The following is a 23,767-nucleotide window of genomic DNA, read 5'->3' as shown; positions in this document are numbered from 1 at the left end:
GATGTTTTACGGCTACCTTCGATGTGCTCGGAAATTATCCTCCAGCGGAATCTCTCCGCAAGGCTGAAACGTCTCGCGGAATCCCGCGGGACGCGCATTGTCTACCATCATGGAAACGAAACTAGGCATACTAACGTGGAAGGCTAATTACTATTTTACCCCTCTTGTTCCCCTGGAAAACCTCGCCGCATATTAAGGCGTTATGAAAGGGTCATTCTATGTATATTATATGAAACGTGAAAATATTAACCTAACTTTTCTACAAATTCCCACCGAATGATTTCAAACCTCAGCATTTCATTTCTTTTGAAGAATCAAATTGTACTTATCCCAGACTAGAACCAAGAACACATATTTATATTTGTAGCGTGAAATTTCATGAGCATCGCGCTGTTCTTTAGGGCCTCCGTAATCACGTGCTGAACTTTCAAGTGATTCGGTAAAGCGAATTTGCAGAAAAGTGTTAATATCTTGACGTTTGACGTATTTAGAAGAATGACTCTTTCGTAACACCTTGAGAGCGTCATTGAGTATCAGACATGGTTGTCTTTTTAAAGTACATAATCGCGCAGTGGCACACCTGTTTACCCTTGCATCGAACCATGAAATTCGAACCTGAAAATAATTCCTCAAAAGATATACACGTACATGGTATGTAGAAAAATCGTCTCCAGGGACGCGTCAAAGCATCGTGGCGGTTATTAATAACGCAAGTGGCATTTCTCTAGGTTCTCCAGGAACATCGGCTCGACGACGAGATTTCCCCGAGTTGCTTTCTTGTTTGCACAAAAGGTGCCCTGTAAAGCATCCACCTACAGTACTGGCGAGTACTCGCGAGTACTCGCGCATTCCACCGGAGGGGACCGGGCCCCTCGTCCTCTCGTCGTCGCCCCCTGGTAATAGCTTTTCGCCCCCTCCTCCAGGCCTTTGTCACGCACTCGCGCACACCTGCGAGTACTCGCAAATATAGGTACCGATATAGGTACTTGCGCGTACTTGGGCCCGACAACCGGCAAGAATGTCGGTACCCTTCTTGACGGCGTACGGTGATCCAAAGCGCATTTACAGACGAAAGTATACCGAGATATGGAATTCATTGAACCAAAGAAGTACTTTGTCAATTCGAAGAATAATTATTTCACTCAAATAAATTGTCACGATTCCGAGGAAAAGTTGCGTCGGATTCATTCGAGTGTATTTTAGTCTATTAAAATACTTCTTTGGATCGAGGAAACTTGTTCTTCTCTCGGCGTAGTAGGGTAAAAGTTGGATAAATTGTACCCGATTGACCAAAATAATAATAGAAATGAGTTTGGCTGGATGTTTTAGTAAACGAATTCATATTTCATTTTCATTCATACATGACAACCGGTAAGAATGTCGGTACCCTGACGGCTTCCTTTTAACTGGACTTTCTCTCCCAGGGGAAGATCTATTGTTTCTCTGGGAATCTTTCTATCCCGAGAGATTTTTTTTCTGGAAGTAGATTTTGACAGGATGGAAATTTATTCCGTCCGGTAGCGGGACGTTTCCGGAGGACGTTTTCCGGAAATTCGGGCATCCTGGCCCAGGACAATGAGTCGGGTCCCCGTAAATATTCCGCCATTGTGCCGCCTCGGACATCTCTAATTGTCGCGGCGATCCGGAGAAATTTATGTACCCTCCTGGGCGGGCCTCCCGATTTTCCGGGGAGTCGGGAAAGTGTCACCGGGGTGCATCTCCCAGGTGCGACTTTCCACGGCGCGCTTCCGGGGAAAAGTCCGTGTCGGATCTCCCCTTTCCCTCGACAAACGGCCGAGCGGCGTTAGAAAGTCCGACGGTTTTTACAGCTTTGCCGGATAATTTCCCCATGACAAGGACTTTATCGACCGTGGATAATGGGCCGCGTTATTGTCCACTCGCCACCTTACATGGAACTACAATGACGATTCTTCTGTAAAAGTATTCCTGACACTCATTTCGTGGTCCATTCGCGGATGCTGCGGTAATGACTCCTCGTTTATTCACGATCTGGTGATGGGATATTGATTTCGGAATCTGGATATTTACAGCCCGATATGTCGTATCAGAGATCCATATTCTAGCCCCCGCATATCTAACTTTATTAATCATTTTTTTATACTCGAATGTGCTGCGGTAATGACTCCTCGTTTATTCACGATCTAGTGATGGGATATTGATTTCGGAATCTGGATATTTACAGCCCGATATGTCGTATCAGACTGCGGTAATGACGGATAAATCGCCGAGTTTATACAAAATTCATTGAAGGAGATAAATATTTCCTTAAATAGCCCCGAAGAAGTATTTTGTTAATTCAGAGGCTAATTATCCGACTCAAGCTGGAATAAATGGGATGCGTCGTTTCTTCGGAATTGTGACAATTTATTTCAGTTCATTCGGATAAAATAATTATTCATCGAATTATCAAAATGCTTCATTGGTACTGTTCAAAGAAATATTCATTTCCATCCTCAGGGGAGAGATATCGAGAAGATCGAGAACGTTGATTACACCGACACTTTTTTAATTTACGTATAATTAAAGTATCGATCTTCTTTTTTTTTGGTAAAGGACAAAAGATCGAAAATCGGAGGAGACCTCGATTCCGCGTGCGGCCGAGACGCAGAATCGGTCCCGGATGATTATGGCCTCCATCAAAGCTTGGTTAATTGGGCCAGTGGCACGAAATGCCACCTTATTTTCGGTAATCGTCCTTATCGGGTGCCATTATTGGTAACGGGCGTGGATTCCGGGCCGGAAATATCCTCGTCGGGTCTGAACGATCACAAGGACCTTCGTGATTCCGAACAAAGGCTGCCGCCGAGAAAATGGCTGCCGTTACAGAAGAGATCCTCTGCAGGACCCAAACCTGTTCACCTGTTCTCTCTCTTTCTCTCCCCCGAAATCGTATAGATCGACCTGGAATCGAATTACCTTCGGCTTCGCCCCCTAACGATTTACAATCCCGAAACCGTTCGCCAAAAATGTCCAGGCGGATATTAAAGGATCCCTCTCATCCTCGATCCCTCGGGAAAAAATCACATTTGCACTTTCATCAAAGGACAGCACCTGATAAAATTATCGCCTAATAATAATGAATAATTTCATCGCCATTCAAAATCGTATACAATTGCATCTGCCGTGGTACCAACCATGGTACTTCATTTAAAAAAGAAATGACATTTGCAATTTCATCAAAGGACAGCACCCGATAAAGTTATCGCCTAATAATAATGAATAATTTCATCGCCATCTAAATCGTGTACAATTGCATCTGCCATGGTACTTCATTTAAAAAGAAATGACATTTGCACTTTCATCAAAGGACAGCATCCGATAAAGTTATCGCCTAATAATAATGAATAATTTCATCGCCATCAAAATCGTATACAATTGCATCTGCCATGGTACTTCGTTTAAAAAAAAATGACATTTGCACTTTCATCAAAGGACAGCACCCGATAAAGTTATCGCCTAATAATAATGAACAATTTCATCGCCATCAAAATCGTATAGAATTGCATCTGCCATGGTACCTACCATGGTACTTCATTAAAAAGGAAAAAAATTCTCGCCAAATTTCCAAATGGATTTCTATAAACCGGCGAGAAAAGAATCGTCCTCCCTGCTGGACTATCCGACGTATGGTTCATTGTAACGACAAACAATTACGATATAATGATGGACTAACAAATAAATAACATCGCATTAGCATCGCATTCGATTAGAATTTCCGACGGTCCGATGGTGGTCGTTGGTTATCCATAAAAAGATCAGCAAGAAACGATTGCTGCCCCATTTATAAGTGTTTTCATTTGCAAAAGCAGCATCTCGTTACGATTGTAAATTATTTCTCGGCGTGATGTTTCCTCTTCTGCAGATCCCTTTTTCGAAAAAGTTTACGGAAGTCGAGGGACCGCGGCGAGTCGATAAATCCGGAGTGATAAAATGATCGGCTTCGATGGGGCCCGAAGACGGGCCCAAACTGTTCCTCGGGAGATGGCTCCGGGATGGGCCCGGGGCTCGCAATTGTCCGGGAGTTTACGAGGCCGATAAGTTAGGCCGGGGCAAAAACTAATACCCGGCAAATAGGGGGCATTACTTACACTTAGACGGGAGCAGCGAGTCGGCGTCGCCGGGCCCCGTGGGCCCTTTCGCCAGCGGGGCCCGCTGGGCCCAATAGGGCCCGCCGATATTGCATTACGCGGGCATGATATATGCGCATGCTCGTTTTACACCTTCCAGGGGCCCGATAAGGCCCGCCATTCAGTCAATGCACCGGTCTGAATTTTAAACCGCGGTTTGCAGAAGTATTAATTACGTTTCTAATTAATCTGCCATAAGTTCAAGGATCTGATAGTTCAAAGAGCGAAGGATTCCCTTGCAATGATGTTAAACGTACCGAATAAATAAATATAGTCTCGGTAAATTTGAGTACTGCAAATCGATAGGGTAAAGTAGGGTATATATATATACAACCACGATATTTAAGAACATACCCTAACAAATGGCCGTACGACTGAAACATTATGAACTTGAGCTTGCAACATTTGGTTTATACCTAATTACTTGGTGACAGCACCAGTGAATACTAAAGTCAAAGGCGTATTGTATTAGTTTACTACCACCTTACTAATTTTGCCGCATCGTTTCCAATCGATTACCCCGTGTAGGGTACGTTGAAAGATTATCACTAATAATTGTTTAAAAGTTAATTTAATTTTATGATTATGTATTAAAAGTTAATACATGCATTACCTTTTGCATCACCCTGAGCGGACATTTTAAAAATTATAAAACTGAAAATAACTCCCGGTCGGCAATATTGTCCCACCACGGGGTTGTTATTTAATGCTGAAACAATTATTATTTAACATTTAAAAAAGTGCACATACAAAAGTCAGTCAAGGAGGCGTTGTTCAGGTGGAAGACGTAAGTTCGAATACCGGAAACTGCGAAGTGCAATATGCACCCTTTCGGCGCACTTGACGACTTTTATTTGGAAGCTTAATAATGTAATAATACGATGAAACAGTTGTTGTTTGACACTTAGAAAAGTGTACGTACAAAAGGTAGTCAAGGAGGCGTTGTTCAGGTGGAAGACGTAAGTTCGAATACCGAAAACTGCCGAAGTGCAATGTGCATCCTTTCGGAGCAATGTCGCGTTCAGTGGCGGTGGTCTAGCGTAATGAAAGGGTTAAGCTTCTTGAAATAAATACGTATTTCAATGATTGATACCTAACAGATGTTTTTTTAACTCTTAGAAAAGTGTACATACAAAAGGTAGTTAAAGAGGCGTTGTTCAGGTGGAAGACGTAAGTTCGAACACCGAAAACTGCCGAAGTGCAATGTGCACCCTTTCGGAGCAATGTCGCGTTCAGTGGCGGTGGTCTAGCGTAATGAAAGGGTTAAGCTACTTAAAATAAATTCTTTTTTCTATGATTTATACGTACTATCGTTTCATCATCAATTATTTTTCCTTTTGCCCCGAGAGACTATTTGCGGGATTTTCATTCGCGTAAAACGAGTCCACGTGGAGGGGATGCTACGCGTAAATTGAGGGACGGGTGTGCATCTTTGGTTGAATTTTTTGTTCCGTTTTGTTTTTTTAGGGTGGTGGGCCAGGAGCGAAAGAAAGCGGCTAAGAAAAAATGGGAGGAGCGAAAAGGACCCCGAAAACGGGGCGCCAAGGTGTTTCGGGGTCCTTGGGAGGAAGGTGGGGTCCTTTAAAAGAGTCCCACGTGAATCTTTCCATTAAAAGTCCGAAACTAAACGGGGCCCTCTCTTCTCGTCTCGCGTTTCCCCTTAACGAGCGGATAATTCGCCGCTCGGTAAAGTGCATACCGAGGTATCCGGGAACCGATCCGAGGAAGGAGGACATTTTCCCTATAACCTCTGGTATTCCAGGGAGAAATCTCGGGACCTGTTCCCGGTAAGCAAACGCGCGTTAAGATACGCTAATTGAGAGATCTTAATTGGACGGACGGAACCCCCGAGTCGTCGACGAGGAACGATCGCCGATCGGAGATCAAGGAGCAATCTCGGATTTCGAAAGACATCCCGAACACGAGACTCTTTTCTCCAGTCCTCGAATATCGAGCCGAGCCGTGGAATTTCATTTAGAAACGGGAAGACGCTCTTCGGGGTCTTCCTTAAGGTCCAAACTCGCTTAGAAGTGGATGGGTAATTTATCGCAATTTCTTTCCGAGGAGGAACTCTCTATATATCCAAACCAAAACTGGCCAGGAAATTCCCAGTTGCACTCCAAACAAAAATTCTAGTTATCGTTACTGGATATATCCGAGTGAAATATTTCTGGTTATGAGAAATATTGACGTGAGAAAGTATGATTGACGCGGAAAAAATTGAAAGGACACGTTTAAGGATTTAATCCAGTGCTAATAATCGGAATTCCGGTTCTTTTAGCTGGATTTTTGGCATAGGAGCGAAATGAGACCAGGGTTCCTTTCCAGATCTCTCGATCTAGATTATGACACTTATACCGATCTTAAATTGTTAACCAAAAAAATTGAAAGGACACGTTTAAGGATTTAATCCAGTGCTAATAATCGGAATTCCGGTTCTTTTAGCTGGATTTTTGGCATAGGAGCGAAATGAGACTTCAGGGTTCCTTTCCAGATCTCTCGATCTAGACTATAACGATCCATGTATTCTCGATCATGGGGTGAGAACGACTCGCGAAGGGCGAGAATTTAACGGCTTCCAGGGTCCTTAAACTCCTGATTTCCAGATCAAGCACTCGAGGGGGTGCCAAGAAGCAGACCGGAATGGGGTGGCTTTCTTCCGTCCTCGAAGAAAGGAGGGCTTGGAGGATTTTTGACATTATTTGGGGGACCCTCCAGGACCCTTCGCCAGGACTAAATCAACCGTCGAGATTGGCGCGAAGGGTGCGTTGTTCGGGTCCTAATGTGTTCTCAACCACCTTGGCAAATAATTACGAAGGGAAGGGGCCCTGGAATCGAAAATACAGGCCGATGGTTTTCTCGCTTTCCGAGCAAGGCCTTTAGAGCGGTTTGTCTGAATGGTCCCGAAAGCCCATAGTCCTGGATCGCAGATCCTTCGGGAGATAAATGTGCCCATAATTATGAAAGTGGTCTAAGTCAAAATTGAAAAAAAATGAGTTTATCAGTTATTTCACGCCACATTATTTCAAACGAAATTAATTCAATGTAATTTCGAAACAAATAATATATGACTTAGACCACTTTCATAATTATGGGCACAAATCAGCGATCGAGTCCTTCCCTCTCCCAGACGACGAAGGGTTACTCACTCGCGGTTAGTCGTTCATGAAACTTTTCTCCGAATGGGGTGGTACCGCTTTGTTTCAAACTATACCACATGAATAAGGAGACCCTAAGGTAGGTCTTGAAGCTCGCAAAATTTCATTTGTTATTGCAATTGTTGAAAGTATCTATTATCTAATTATTTTATAATTGAAATGTCATGGGTTTCAGGACCTTCCTTATAGCCTCTATATTCCCATTGTCAAGTTTGAGACGATTCACGGTACTAACAGTTTGAAAACAAGTTTCATAAACGATACCTCTTTGACGTCACTTTCACATCTCCTTAAGGAGATGTGAATGTGTAATTCGAGGGGTCAATCGTTCATGAAACTTTTCTTCGAGTTGGGTCCACCGAATCGTTTCAAACTTTACATCGTGTGCAATTACCTATGAACAAATTTTTAAACATTGAAATTTCATGGACGTCAGGGCCTTCCTTATAGCCTCCAAATGCACATTGTCAAGTCTGAAACGATCGGTACCCTCAGTTCGGAAGAAAAGTTTCATAAACGAGACCTCTTCACGCCACTTTCGCATCACCTTAAGGTGGCATCGGAGGGGTCGATCGTTCATGAAACAATTTTCTAAACTGGGTGCCACGAATCATTTCAAACATTACAATGTGAACATGAAGGCAATAAGGAAAGTCCTGAAGCTCATGAAATTTCATATTTTATAAAAAATATTGAAAATATCTACAAACAAATTTTTTTTTTAATTGAAATTTCATGGACGTCAGGACCTTCCTTATAGCCTCCAAATTCACATTGTCAAGTCTGAAACGATTCGGTACCCTCAGTTCGGAGAAAAGTTTCATAAACGAGACCTCTTCAGGCCACTTTCGCATCACCTTAATGGTAACCGATTCTCAAAGGAAGACTTCGTTTCGACCGATTTCCGAGATAGTAGCCCCTCACCATTTATAAGGAAAAATTGGAAATAATTTGAAAAGAAAAAAAAAACGAAAATGTCTTCTTACCTTTCGCTTTGGTCTTCCGTATTCTCCTCCTTTCTTCGTTCACCTCCTCTCCTGAAATCTCGAGACTGATGGGGTATCCGGAAATGAGAAGTCCCTTGCATAGCAGTGTATGAGCGTGTATTTGACAGTGTCTCAGATTTTTTTTATTTTCCTCAGTTTTCACTTCACGTACGGCGGCACACAGTACAGAACTCGCGGTATGCGGTTTACGTTGGAATGTGATTATTGCTAGGCTGCGGCCGGGCGTGCATCGCTCGGTTGCAACGGTGCAGCAGCTCGTCGATTGCATTTATCCAAAGGGGGCCGTAAATCGAGCCGATTTGCATATCAGCCAATATCGATATTTAGCACTAATCGGTAAATACGCCCTGATACCCCTAGAAAAGAAATCCACCGAACGGAAGAAACCACTCCCGGAACATTGCCGAAGATAAATTATATCCTTAACTCGAAGAACAATTACTTGACCGATAATGGATCCAAGTAAATTCAAATAGATCGTGTCAGAATTCCGTGGAAACGTTGCATCCGATTTATTGGAGTTCATCCGAAGAAACGCCGTTTTTAACACTAGGTTTACGGGCGTTTTACATATACCTGTTTCTACGAGCATCCGTCAAATTGACGGGTAAAAGAAAACACGGTTTTTCTTTAAAAAATCGATTCATTCAAATTAAGTCCGAATGAAACGACACTAGGCTTTACGTTTAAATGAATGATTAATGAGTGAAAAGTCCATTTTTAAAAATTATCACGGAAATGATTGGAATGCTCGTCCTCTCATCCTCGGAGTCGGAACTAGAAAGAATGCGCATCCTTTTCTTGCTACGACACCCTTTCAAGAAGTTTTCCTCTTCACTATCCGAAGATCCTTCTATCTTTCCACCTTCAATGCAAACTTTCACTCTCATCTTCGCCTTACCCTCTCTGCAACGAAGCAAATATATATGGATTGTTTATGAAATTAACTAGTCCGTCAATTTGACGGGTTTCGTAGAGATAGGTATACCACATACAGATTTTAATAATCAGAAGGCTTAGGAAAAAATAATTGCGTGTACAAATTCTTCGGATGAAATGATTAATTTGCGATACAAAAATGGGTTAAAATTAATGCTATGGTTCTTTCGGTATTTCTTTCCGAAGTTTGAATTCCGTCAAATTGACGGGTCCCGTAAACCTAGTGTCAACTGACGAGAGACACTTCTTCGGTCCGTTGAAATTCATTTCTCGGTGCATAGGATAACGAGTACACGCACGTTACACCTGCACGTCGCACCGCCTGCGATCGAGTTATTTTCACGCCCAGGTACATCGACACATCGATCTCGAGAGGTATACGGGAGAGGGCTCGAATCGAAGCACCCAGTCCAATTTGATCATATGTGCCCATAATTATGAAAGTGGTCTAAGTCATATATTTTTTGTTTCGAAATTACATTGAATTAATTTCGTTTGAAACAATGTGGCGTGAAATAACCGATAAACTCATTTTTTTTTTCTCAATTTTGACTTAGACCACTTTCATAATTATGGGCACATATCTCACCGAGCTCCGAGTGGCTTTTACAAATAGGACAATAATTTAGGGGAATGTCTTACACCCCGAAGAGCGCGACGCGAGGAGGCCCCAGCGGCGGGCGCGACTCGTCGCCCTTTTCCACGTTATCTTCTCGTCTTCTTTCCTTTTTCATTTTCCGATTTTCCGTCGAGACTAGGAGCTTCGATCCGAAGGGGTCGGGAAGTACATGGATTGGGCGAGGTCAGGGTAAGAGTACGCACCTATGTTACAACGCGAACGGTGCTGTCGTACGTCGTACGTAACGACGTCCTCCCGAGTGTCCCTATAACGCGCGCTTCGGTATTAAATATCTTACAATACACATCGTCTTTCATATATTTACCTTTTATATATATATATATATAATATTTATACTTTACCTTGTCTCTTGTTTCTCGTGTTCGTCGTCCTCGTTATAATGTATACGTAACACTATCTAGCGTAGTCAGATTCTGGTTTCCCATCGCTCCGTGGGCTCTCGCGAAGTCCCGCAGTTCCTGGTGCCGCGAAGAGGTCACCGCGCCTCGTCCTTAGGGAAACCGAGACCCGGCGAGCTTTCCCGGCACCGCGGCAGACGAATAACCCGGGCTTCTTTCCCTCTTTTTTATCAGTTTTCGGCGTTTTCTTATTAAATTACAAGCGTCGGAGTGAGACGTTCTCCCTCGCGGTCGGCGCACCTCGTCGCCGAGGTCGAGGTCCGAACAGCGGTTGCTCGAGGCGGAAATACTTCTCTGGTAACTCGGTGTACAAAAGTACGTACTGGTAAGGTCGCTCGGAAAATGAGAGAATCGCTCGCGGGGTGGAAATTTCGTTGGGGGAAAAGGAGGACAGAGACAGATATGAGGCGAGGTGAGAGAGAGAGAGAGAGAGAGAGAGATAGGGACGGAGAAGGGCCTAGCCACGGAGAGGTCCCCGAGGAAGTCGCTCGGCCCTCCTCCGACGTCGAATAAAAATAATTTAAACTAATTACTGGCGATGAGTATTTTCAAGGTCCGCGAGGACCGGGGTCGGGAATTCGACTCTTCGGCTCGGTCGCCACTGGAGGTCGCTCCCGGCGGTCGAAGAGGTGGATGGGCGGCGAGGGAGGAGAAGAGAGATAGAGAGAGAGAGAGAGAGCAGCGTGTCGCTCCGGACACGCACGAGGGGTAAGAGTCGCGCGGGTGACGGTTCCGTACATTAGCTAGAGGTCTTCAATAAATAAGCTACCTAGGGAGCGGATCGGGGAGGGGGGCGCTCCTTAGGCGGCAGCCGAGGAGGCCCTCGGGCCGCCACCGCGTCATGTCGTACCTATATCCTAATAATACAGTCTGCGTTAGCGTCCTAGAGATATCGAGTCCATTGAACGGGGTATATCGTACAAGGCCGCGATGGCGGCCGGTGGAGGACGCCAGGCGGCCCAAGATGGCGGCGAGCGGTCCCTCGGCGAAGCGCACACAGCCAGCACACACGGGGCCGGGCGGCCCTTTCGGACGCCCGAGGCGACAACTGCGCGTACACACTACATAGCAGCATTAGCACAGCGTTTGGCGCGAGGGCCTAGCCCGCCGCGGGCCGACGCCATCTTGGTTCCTCTCCGACCCGGGGAGAGGCAGTCTTCGGGGTCGGCGGCGGCGGCTCAGTACTTGCCGGAGACCCCCACGAGGCGGCTCTCGGGCCGTCTCCGGGGACTGGAGTCCGCGTGGCGGGCCTGCCAGTGCCGGTGGCGCACCCTGTGGGCCCCCGGGCCCCTGGCTGGGCCTTGCGGCAGGGAGTTCTTGCTGGCCCGGGTCGAGGGCTCCGCCTTACGTGGCGCCGGCGACTCCGCCGGCGAGCGCGGCTCCCCTCCCGTGCTCAGCGTCAGCCGCTTGTTGTGGTTGGTGATGTTGAAGTGCGGGTTGTACTTTATGAAGTTGAAGCACCCCTGCCGCCCGTGGGGGTTCTTCATCGGGTTGCCCACCTTGTTGAAGCCGAGGTACCGCGTGCCCTCGACCGCGCTGCGGTACCTCAGGTACGCCCCGTTGTACTCCTCGTAGAACTGGCACATCGGGCCCCGCTGCTTCTTCAGCTAAACCCAAGAAATTCAATTTTTTTCAGGCTTGGCGAAGGCTATTGCATCCCCCGGACGTTTTTATATAACGCTGCTTCTACAGCTAAACCCAAGGAATTCAATTTTTTCAGGCTTAGCGAAGGCTATTGCATCCCCCGGACATTTTTATATACCGCTGTTTCTTCAGCTAAACCCAAGAAATTCAATTTCTTCAGGCTTGGCGAAGGCTACTGCATCCCCCGGACGTTTTTATATACCGCTGCTTCTTCAGCTAAACCCAAGAAATTCAATTTCTTCAGGCTTGGCGAAAGCTATTGCGTCCCCCGGACATTTTTATATACCGCTGTTTCTTCAGCTAAACCCAAGAAATTCAATTTCTTCAGGTTTGGCGAAGGCTATTGCGTCCCCCGGACATTTTTATATACCGCTGCTTCTTCAGCTAAACCCAAGAAATTCAATTTCTTCAGGCTTGGCGAAAGCTATTGCGTCCCCCGGACATTTTTATATACCGCTGTTTCTTCAGCTAAACCCAAGAAATTCAATTTCTTCAGGTTTGGCGAAGGCTATTGCGTCCCCCGGACATTTTTATATACCGCTGCTTCTTCAGCTAAACCCAAGAAATTCAATTTTTTCAGGCTTGGCGAAGGCTACTGCATCCCCCGGACGTTTTTATATACCACTGCGCCTGAGGAACCAACCATGCGTTTCATTCCCGACTTCCCCTGAGTCGGGGTACTTATCACGAGGTATCATACGAACGCGGCCGCGCGAGGGTTCCTTCGAGTCACCGCGAAAGGGTTAGAGGATCATCGGGGAATAAGTGAATCCTAGAGAATTACCAGGCCGACGAGTTTCCACCGCTTGTTGAAGCAGATGTATCGCTGAGTCTTCTCGGCGAAGATGTACAGCTTCCTGCTGAAGTCTTCGGACTGCGTCGTCAGCTTCTCTGTAATCGGAAAGCAGACAATCGGAGTGGGGACCACCGTGAGAAAGATCGGCGAGGTAGCCGAAGACGTTGCGCAACGGCGGCGCCAACGGCCGCCATCCCGAGATACTCGGCGGGGAACAAAAAATATTGTCCGTCTCAATTAGGGAAAAGTATGCGCACGCTCGAGCGGTCTTGCGAATGCGTTATGCTAATTGCGCGCGAACGAGCGGGAGAGGCGGTTACGTGAGAACGTCGACAAGCGCCACCGTGCGCGCACAATGACTTTGTTTCCGAGTCCCGAGGGCCTTAACTCATCTTCGAGGGCCTTAAGGTGAAGTGAAACACGTCGAGGACCCTGATCGACGCCGATATAGATTTTTCTAAATGCCTACGTTGCCGACGTTGGTTTTTATATCGACAGCTGTGTCGAATTATATTGGATATTGTACCAAATGGCATACTCCACCTGTCGTTTTCGTACAATCAATATCAAGAAATCGAAGTTAAACTCCAGAAATCCTCTGAATTCATGCTTTCTGGGGCCGTAATTGACTGCAGAGGGACCCCCTGCGCCATCTGTGATTTCCAGGTCAATTAAATTTTCACTCGGAGATCTCGTATTCCCATCGTTTTGGCATAGAAGCGCATACAACACTTTTTGTTGTCTTTATCCCGTTCAAATGCGAGTTTATCGATTACCAGAGTGTTCTAAACTGTCGTAAAATTGTCCTGACCCTTTCGATTCTCATATCGGAGCCCTCGATAATTGTATATCGATCGAAGTATGAGAGCTCGACGCCATTTTGTTTCTGGTCTGGGCTAAGTTAAAGAATTTTTTCAAAAAATCCAAATTTTCAATGTCTCAGGACAATTCTTAGATGATCATGAGTCATGTATCAAAGTTTCGGACAGTTTGGTCCAATACCCTTAAAAAAAAGTGTTGCATTCGAATCGACTGATTTGAAGGGGGTTTCACTTCACCTTAAGGTGACATAGAAGCGACGTCAAAGAGGTCTCGTGAAACTTTTCCCGGTGCGACTCGTTGAAATACCATACAACGCGAAAATGGAGGCTATAAGGAAGATCCCGAGCCTCGTATCAATTATTTCATAATTTCTTTCCAGACATTTCGAACATTTCTCTCATAAAGTATGACATTTCATGGGCGTCGGGACCTGCCTTTCAGCCTCCACATTAACGCTGTAAAGTCTTAAACGATTCGGCCCACCGAATTCGGAGAAAAGTGGAACCTCTCGCCACTTTCGTAACGCCTTAAGGCCTTTGGGGGTTTCCAGGACTCGCCGAGTGGGGCCCCACCGTCGACTGGACCCATCCCGGAGAAAAGCGCCCTCGCCACGAGTCGTTCCCGGATATTATATATCCCCCCCTTATCGCAGCGGAGGAAGAGATTGAATTCGGGGCCTCACAAGGCGCGACATTGTCGCCGGGGGATTAGTCCTACTTAGAGATAAACCCTTTAACGAGCGCGCACTAAACCGCCGCCAGTAGATAAATCAGGGCCCGGCAGAAGCGCGAGCACGGGCCCGGGATTAATAAAACACCCGAGTCCAATAAAACCGCGGTCGTTTCGCCCGATAGAGTCGTTATCGAGAGACGGACAGGGGAATTCTTTATTGGCGCGTAGCTGTCGGCGGTAAGATTTAGAGGGCCGTTCCCGGGGGGCCCGGAGACGAGGCCGCTTCCCCGAAACTCGAGGGGGACGTTAAAATTCGGATTTCGAGTCCCGAGCGCGCGGCTCGCGAGGGCTCCGCGCGCGGCGCGCCGTGCGAGGGAGACGGAGCGCGCGGCCGCGCGGTGAGTGCGAGAGAGACGCCACTAGGCTGGCCACGCCGAGGGTGGCAGCGCGCTGAGCCGCTCGGCCGGGTTTCTCGGAAGGTGAAACCCAGCCGTGGGTTTATGGCACGTCCGTCGGTTCGGAGGCATCGGCTCGGAGCAAAAGAAGAAAGACCGACTAGCGCGACTAGTTGGTGCTAATGAAGGAGACACAGACGGCCCGGTGTGTGCTCCGCCACTTAGCGGACCCTGCGAGCCTCGACCCCGGGGCCCGGGAACGAACTCGAGACGGATTCGCGAGGGAACCCTAGGGCCCATAGGGCCCGGAAAATTTCCACCTCGAATCACCCTGGAACGATACGAAACCGCGTCGAAACAAGTCCACGTCGAGTACCTCCGAATAGGGACGTTAAGGCGGCACGAAAGTACCATACGAGAAGTACTCGTTCAACATTTCTAATTACTGGGTGTACCGAATCGTTTCAAACTTGACAATGTGAGTATGGAGACTCTAAGGAAGGTTTCGACTATCATGAAATTTCATTTTTAATAACCCCTCGAGCCCTGAGGAAGAATCGGGGTGAAGGCACCTCTCCGACATCCGGACCACCGGACCTCGATAAACGCGAAGGAGCCTCGATCTTGAGGGAGACTTTGCAACATCGAACACCAAGAATATCCTCCAACTACCTCGTAAACCTCCTTCGAGCATTCTCCCCCTCTCCTGGCCAAGGGCACGAGGGGCCGAGACGAAGAGGTACGGCGACATCGAGAATCGATTAATCGCGTCTCTTCCCTTAATTAATTGAATATCCCTATCGGCCTCGATATCTCGGTCCCATGCATATCGATGCCGGCGCATTCATGGCCGGAAGTCGGCTTTTCTCTGCTCGATTTAACCCCCCGAGGGGGTGCTCGCGCGAACCAGACCAAGAAGAGTCGGGGAAAAGTCGAACATCGAGAGTCGCTTATCACGTCCGGCTCTCGCACAAATTGGACGATCGATTTCTATCTTACTACTATTTATTCCTTTTTATCGAAGTCCCGACGCGACAAATTAATGTGGAATAATATATTTTATATTCTGAACGAAGGTCATCGTTTTTCAGATTTTCGAGTGAATAGTCATACTCGAGATGCACTTTTGAGGCAGGGGGAAAAGATGCACTCCGTTAGGTGCACATACGTGTAAGTGCATATAGGGCTCGGCGGCGTTTGAAGGGCGTTACTTGCGCATCGCTCCTTTAAACAGCTTTTCCAGGTTTTCAAGTGAATAATCATACTCAAGATGCACTTTTGAGGCAGGGGGAAAAGATGCACTCCGTTAGGTGCACATACGTGTAAGTGCATATAGGGCTCGGCGGCGTTTGAAGGGCGTTACTTGCGCATCGCTCCTTTAAACAGCTTTTCCAGGTTTTCAAGTGGATAATCATACTGAAGATGAACTTTTGGGACAGGGAGAAGAGATGCACTCCGTTAGGTGCACATAGGTGCAAGTGCATGTCGGGCTCGGCGGCGTTTGAAGGGCGTTACTTGCGCATCGCTCCTTTAAACAGCTTTTCCAGGTTTTCAAGTGAATAATCATACTCAAGATGCACTTTTGAGGCAGGGGGAAAAGATGCACTCCGTTAGGTGCAAGTGCATATAGGGCTCGGCGGCGTTTGAAGGGCCCTGCTTGCGCGTCGCTCCTTTAAACGGCTCGTTGAAAGCGATTGGTATTATGTTTTACGATGAAAAGCATGTGCACGGTGCACGAGGAATTTATTCATGATACTCTTCGGCACGCAGCCTCCACCTCCGCCGAAGGAGCGATCGCGGCCTCTCGAGTCTCCTCTCTGATCGCAGCCGCCGCGAGATTAGAGGCTGCCAAATGAATTAAAAGCCAATTTTAATCAAAAGCGGGCACCGGCTTTTAGGCACGATTACCCCCCAATAATAACCGATGGGAGGGCCCGAAGCGGCCGGCGTAGATCCCGGGCCCAAGGAACGCAGGATCGGGCCCCATATATTACTTCTACGTATTCTCGCGGCTCCGAATCGCATTCGCGGAATGTGCATCGGTTCGCAACTATCCGACGAGAATTCACCACCCGATGCCCTGCCAAAGGAAAACCGACAGTGGCTTCACCTCCTGAAAGCGAAATGAAAAGCACCCCTTAAGTACTTCGTCGAGAAACTCAAAGGCGACTTGCATCGTTGCAGAACATGTTCAGATGGAACTTATCTCCGAAGAGGATCTACCGGACCGTGTCAAACCTTACAACCGTGAGATATCAATTTTTTTGCCAATTTGTTTATACATATATTAAAAATTTTCATTTGCAAGGGCTTATAGCCTTTATATTCATGTTGTGAAGTTCGAAACGATTCGATGCACCCAGTTCGAGAGAAATTGTCATTTTCGTATCCCCTTAACTCTTTGGCTACTAAGAGCGCCTAAAGGCGCCCGACGTTTGGTCCAACATTGCCTGCACGGTCAGACGAATTTCGCCCGTATGTCGAAATGGCTCCCTATGTGGAAATGGAAATGGTGGCGTGTTCAAAGGGTTAAGGGCCGTTGAAATTAGAATTCGAGAGGTAGTTTAGAGAAGTTGAGGGGCACTGTGGGCTCCGTCGGCGTTTTGGAGAGCCATAATGCAAACCGAGCACCCTGCCGAACGGGGGGTGGCTTTCTCGTTACGAAGGTACTCGGTGACCCTATCATTAACACCTAAAAGCGCGATAAGGCCGACACAGGTCGGAAGCCATGGGCCTATCGCTCATAGAGGCCCCTCGAGACGACAGGTGAAAAGCCTGGTTTGCAGCCTGACGCGGTAATTACGGCCCTGTACCACGAGTAATTAAATCTCAGCGGACTACATGCCTCCCGTCCGCGGATTCTGCGGATCCGGTTCCGCTTAGAAATTCGAAAAAACTGAAAGTACTAAATTTCCACACAAGTGTTTTTTCAGACCTGGCACTTGCTCCCGGTTTTAAGGTGAAGTGAAACCCCCCTCAAATCGGTTGATTCGAATGCAACACTTTTTTTAAGGGTATTGGATAAAACTGCGGATCCGGTTCCGCTTAGAAATTCGAAAAAACTGAAAGTACTAAATTTCCACACAAGTGTTTTTTCAGACCTGGCACTTGCTCTCGGTTTTAAGGTGAAGTGAACCCCCCCTCAAATCGGTCGATTCGAATGCAACACTTTTTTTTAAGGGTATTGGATAGAACTGACCAAAACTTTGACAGATGACTGGTGAGCACCTAGGAATTATCCTGACACTGAAAATTAGGATATAAAAAAAATATAAAATAACAAAATAAATAAGAAAGAATCGGCCGCCTCGAATAAGGCACTTTTTTTTAAGGGTACTCCACCGAACTGGCTTAAATGTTATCCCAATACTAGGTGTTTAGAGGAATCCTTTTTACCGACGTCGAGGGCATTTCTTGACGGGTTTCACGTCGCCTTAATTTCCCCGCGAACAATTAAGGGCGGAATCCCGTCCCACGTGGGTTAGGCAAATATCCGATGTGTTTTTTTCTTTTTTCTTCTCTCCGATGCATTTACATTTCAATAAATACGGCGCCGTTCGTATGCACGCAAGGGAGTTCCCGGACGAGTAACGAGGCGATTGGTGATCGGCGATTGCCGATCGTCGATCGGTAACGAGGGGCAAAGCTTTTGCCGCGGAGGGCCACGAAAATACCCGCTCGTTTACGCCCGCTTATTAGCATAGAAACGCGATCGTAAACCGGCGCGGGTGTAAACCCCCGTGTGCGTGTAAACCGCCGCGACGCCTCATCCACTTTCCCAACCGGCTACCAAGCCGCAGCCACGAAAAACACCGACCGCAGACCAAGGAAGTTCTGCCTTGTGCCGTCCATCCTGCATCCTCCGGCTAAGTGCAAAAGCTGGGAGAAAGGAGAAGCGAAGCTTCGATTTCGAGATTTCACCCTCTTCTCTTTCTATTCTGTTTAACCATTTTTTTTTACTTTTCATGCCATGATTTTTGTATCCAGGAATCGGGAGAGGAGGAGAGGTTGTACAATAGGAATTCTTTTAGGGAATCCTAGGAAGAGAGGAAAAGCTTCGATTTCGAGATTTCACCCTCTTCTCTGTGTATTCTGTTTAACCATTTTTTTTTAATTTCCATGCCATGATTTTTGTATCCAGGAATCGGGAGAGGAGGAGAGGTTGTACAATAGGAATTCTTTTAGGGAATCCTGGGAAGAGGAAAATGCAAGAAGAGAGGAAAAGCTTCGATTTCGAGATTTCACCCTCTTCTCTTTCTATTCTGTTTAACCATTTTTTTTACTTTTTATGCCATGATTTTTGTACCCAGGAATCGGGAGAGGATATATAATATGAATTTTTTAGAGGAATCCTAGGATAACAGGGGAATACTCAGAGAATGGAGATTCGAAGCACCGATTTCAAGATTTTCCTATTTTTATTCTAACCTTTCTATTGCGGATTTTTATCATCAGCGATCAGGATCGAAAAAAGACCTCGAGAAGATGGAGAGAATATAGGAATTCTTCGAGGAGGAATCCCGGGAAAAACAGGGGAAAGTCTCGGGAGTAATGCGGAGACCCGCGACAATGGCCCTGAAAACTGCCGGGAATCCGCGGAGGTCCTAGCCCGGTGCAATGGCTGCGATAAATAAGGCTGAAACGACCGGGTCTATCGACTGGTGCCAATGCAAGACAAACCGAGTCTAGTCGAAGACAATAGCCAAGGCGAGACGAGACGCGAGTCGTCGACCGGGGGCGAGACGAGCGTTTCGATTCCGCGACCATAATTCAGGATACTTCTATCGCGACCCCTGCACCCGGTAATCCCTGCTCATCCCCTGGAAGAAATCCCCGGATAACGCAAGACCACCGAGTGCATACGTAAAAACCCCCAGAAAATCCCAAACTAAAAGAAACTAGAACAATAAGTGTTCATCGAACCGCAGAAATACTTCATTTAACGGTACCAAAGAAACACCACGTTAATTCAAAGAATAATTGTTTCACTGACAATTAAATCCAGTGAATTAGACCCGACACGTTTATTCGGAATTGCGATAAGCTATTTCAGTCCAAATAATTATATTTCTTCGGTTCGATGAATTTCATTTTTCTCGGTGCAAGGAAATTGACGAAGTCGAGTCTTGTTCGAGAGCGATGCGCTTACTCTCGAATTTTTTAGGTTAATGTGTTTGGTCCCTTATTTACTGACAAAGGGTTGTCTAATTAGGGCTTTGATAAGCGTACTTACGATAAGGTGCGTGTTCCTCGTCTCCCACCATGGCCCTCACCGAGCGGCCGTTTACGGTAACGTTGCCGCTGCTGCAAGTCGAGTAGAGACTCACGGAGCGCACCATCGCCGGCACCGCCCCGCACATCACCACCTGCAATTGCGATGCATAAAGTCTTTACTTGCATCTCTCATTTTTCCCCGGGATGATCCCGAAATCATGGAGATACCGAAAATATTGGTATTTACATCCCGACATGTCGATTTTTTAACCACGATACCCTCAGTCGTCTACTCATTTCGATACTCCACGTAACCGCGGTGTCCTGTCTTATTTACAGCATTCGGGAATAAAAATAAGATTACACGATAAACAAATATAAAAATAACTCCATACAATTATAATCTAACCTTCAAATCACGGGATTTTCTATCAGCATTTCTTTATTTAAGAATCATGGAGTGACCGTTTACAATGAATTAATCGAATGCAATATGGAAACGCTTTCTCGTTACTGATAAAAACACATATACGCGGGTCGTGCTCTGATAAAGTTAAAAAATACATGAATAAATCCTGACCATTCGGTGAAAATATCGGAAGTATCGAGTGAATATCACTTTCCCTGCTTATCGGTGGTATTTCGTTTTTCGACACACCGGTGATTAAACTAAAGCGAAACCCCCCTGAAATCATTCGATTCAAATAAGACACTTTTTCTTAAGGGTACTAGATAGACCTATCCGAAACTTTGACACATGACTCTGACATGAAGTACCTAGGAATTACCCTGATACTTTAAAAAATTTGGAAAATTACGAAAACGGCAGATGGAGTATGCCATTTAGTACAATACCCAATATCATTCGACCGAGCTGTCAAAATACAAAAACGAACGTCGGCAACGTATTTCGAAAAAAAAAGTCTTCTTTACCGACGTCGATCAAGTTCCTCGAGGGGTTTCACGTCACCTTAAAGCATCGGTATTCTTTTGCCCGATGTCCCAGCACTGCTGGGGACTTCGGATGATAGCCAGGTAAAGGGAGCGCTCCTCATCTTCCCAACAATCTTGCGGTTTATTATTTTACGACCGGCGGCGCCGCCATAGTCGTTCGCGAATATCGCCTTCTCCTCGGCCTCGAGATGCGTCGAACTCCTCGGCGATTTGCAAACGACGCCTTTTGCCATTAGCGAGAGAAAAGTCCCCCGAAAACGCGAGGTCTCCCCCAGAGGGTCCTTATCACTCGCGCCAGTCTTGGCTGATTATAATCGCGAGAGAGGCGGAAGTCGCGACTTGAGCGATTCGCTGGCCGCTAATTATTTATTGGGCCCTCGATCATTACTCCATAGGTGGAGGATGCATAAATCTCGTTTGGCGAGATTCGAATCTGACCGCTTATCGGCCGGGCACGAGCTATTATCGCGATCGGTGATCTTGATCGGTTCTGGATCATCGGGCCCAGAGGAAGAAACACTTAGCCGCGTTTCCGTCGAACTTGGCCGTTCGTCATGGCGGTCCTCTTGCGTTTTATTGTTTTAACAACCAAATGACAAGACCCCCTTCCACAACCGATAAAGCGGGGTACCCTAAACCTCTCCGATATTAAAATATGAAATACATGGAAATATTAAGGTGAGTCGAAAGCACACCCCTGAAATGTCAATTTCTATACAAACGTTGGGAAATGTTTATAAATGAATTTTTGGAAACTGAAATTTCAGTTCATTCTATGTAACCATGATTTATTATTTTAATAACCAAATGACCGACCGATAAGACGAGATACCCTGAATCTCTCCGATATTAAAATATGAAATGCATGAAAACATTAAGGGTACATCCGAAATCTCGATTTTCACAAGGAGATTAAAAAGTGCTTGCGAATTAATTTTGTAAAATTAAAATGAAATTTCCTTTTCCACATGGTCAAATGTCAGACGAATGGGAACAAAATCATTCTCGAATGGGAGTGCTCGGACGCATGTTTCGGATCGCCTTAAGATATTAAAGTTATGTGCAATCTGTCTTCTGTGTTAATTTGAGTTAATTTAATCGGCATCGAGAATCGATCGAAGGGTCGCCGGGGATCGATGGATCCCGCTTCTGCGCAATGTGGGGTGCTCAGGTCGAGATCTCACCAGGAGCACTCGACGCTTGCTCCGATATAAATCGGCAAGGTGTAAACGCGTAGGAGCGCCGACGCCGATCATTAATCTGCGGCAGGTAGGCACGACGCCAACGTAATCGCCGCAGCTCCCAGCACGCGATTCTCACCAGGCCGGGGTTATCGTCGATCTGACCCAGTCACCCTGGAGGCTCCTTCAGGGTGTTATAGAAGTCGCTAAATCCTCCGATAAATCCCCGAAAATGTATTAAAGCTCGCAGGAAAACTCGAAAAATGTCCCGAGGGTATAAAAACAGATTTTCTTAACGATAACTTGGTGCATGTCAAATGGGCACACCCCATCAAGTAGCACAAAAAAATGATCACAGTCACCCTGGAGGCTCCTTCAGGGTGTTCCAGGAGTCGCTAAATCCTCCGATAAATCCCCGAAAATGTATTAAAGCTCGCGGGAAAACTCGAAAAAATGTCCCGAGGGTATAAAAACGGATTTTCTTAACGATAACTCGGTGCATGTCAAATGGGCACAGCCCATCAAGTAGCACAAAAAAATGATCACAGTCACCCTAGAGGCTCCTTCAGGGTGTTCCAGGAGTCGCTAAATCCTCCGATAAAGCCCCAAAAATGTATTAAAGCTCGCGGGAAAACTCGAAAAATATCCCGAGGGTATAAAAATGTACTTCTTAAAGGATAAGTAATTCGTTAGTGCACCTCGGATAGATACTCACCATCAGGAGGCACAAAATCTTCGCTAAGACGGCAAGCTGTGGTAACCTGGAACAGAAGAGAGGACTGTTAGCTCGGTCCTCCAGGTCGACGGATCGAGGAAGGGAATACGTTTATACCGCAGGGCACGACAAGGTAATAAGGAAGGGCGAAGCTTTTAAGCGCCCGAGAAGATCATCTCGGAGAAGATACCGAAGTGCCAAGCCTCGGAGGAGGTTCCTCGGAAGGAAGGGTTAACGAGAGAGAGTCCTGCCGAGTCGGGGTGATCGCAAAGAGACGATGACGAACGCGCGCCGCGTATTCTCACGCTGTCGAAGCCGAAGACCATGTCCCCTCGTCGTCGATAAATAATATATTTATAACTAATTGCGGGAAGGAAGAGCGGCGTAGAGCCTCAAAGGGACGAGCCGCCCTTTGCCTCTCCCGGTTAAGGTGATACGAAAGTGTCTTCCGAGTTGTCACGTATATAAAACATTTTTCCGAACCAGGTGTATCGAATCGTTTGAAATTTTCCCGCGGGAATTGTTTTTTTTTTTATTATTTCTTATCTTTCTACAAAAACCGAAGTTTCGCGAGGGTCGAGATATTTCTTAGGGCCTCCACCCTCGCGTGGTGAAGCTTGAAATGGTTAGATACATCGAGCTCGCAGGAAAGCTTTATTAACAATTGCTCCTGTAGATGGCACTTTCATCCCGCCTTAACGAAGGTTGGTCCTGGAGAACGCGATCGGCCAGGACGAAACGAATCGTCATGGGCTAACCTCAAAGATTTTCGCCAGTTAATTGGACGGGATAAGATTGCTAAACCCCAGGCCGTAGTTCTTCCTCCCTGGGGATTGCAAAAGTAATAATAACCCAGTTCGCGAACTACCGGCTCGGCACGACCGCCGTGGAGTTGCGCAATCGCCTCCGTTACCGGAGAGCACAGGTAAACCATATACACCTGCACCTCGACAGACCACGAAGGAACTTTCCTTAAACTATTTCCTACCATCGGCCTGCCACGTAGAAAACTTATTCACAGTAATGAGAATCGTGGAATCCATTTCTCCTCGTCCATAACTACTCCAAATACTAGTAATACTCT

General features: G+C 46.5%; 1 protein-coding gene across 1 annotated transcript in view; it reads right to left on the bottom strand.

Annotated features, from left to right (window-relative positions):
* Nucleotides 1-9,410: 9,410 nt before the first annotated feature.
* Nucleotides 9,411-23,767, bottom strand: part of LOC105700089 (fibroblast growth factor 17) — a 52,575-nt gene continuing 38,218 nt past the window's right edge. Inside the window, exons 2-5 of the mRNA XM_012425674.1 lie at nucleotides 22,684-22,729; nucleotides 19,853-19,985; nucleotides 12,719-12,825; nucleotides 9,411-11,897 (exon numbers count right to left, since the gene is read on the bottom strand). Coding sequence (XP_012281097.1) covers nucleotides 11,469-11,897; nucleotides 12,719-12,825; nucleotides 19,853-19,985; nucleotides 22,684-22,729 — 715 coding nt within the window. The 3' untranslated portion in view covers nucleotides 9,411-11,468. The remainder of the gene's footprint in view (nucleotides 11,898-12,718; nucleotides 12,826-19,852; nucleotides 19,986-22,683; nucleotides 22,730-23,767) is intronic.

Source organism: Orussus abietinus, unplaced genomic scaffold (assembly GCF_000612105.2).
Source record: "Orussus abietinus isolate OABI.00-Male unplaced genomic scaffold, Oabi_2.0 scaffold196, whole genome shotgun sequence".
NCBI classification, from domain to species: domain Eukaryota; kingdom Metazoa; phylum Arthropoda; class Insecta; order Hymenoptera; family Orussidae; genus Orussus; species Orussus abietinus.
The sequence above is the reverse complement of the archived record's forward strand: the minus strand, read 5'-3'. Positions and strand labels throughout refer to the sequence as shown.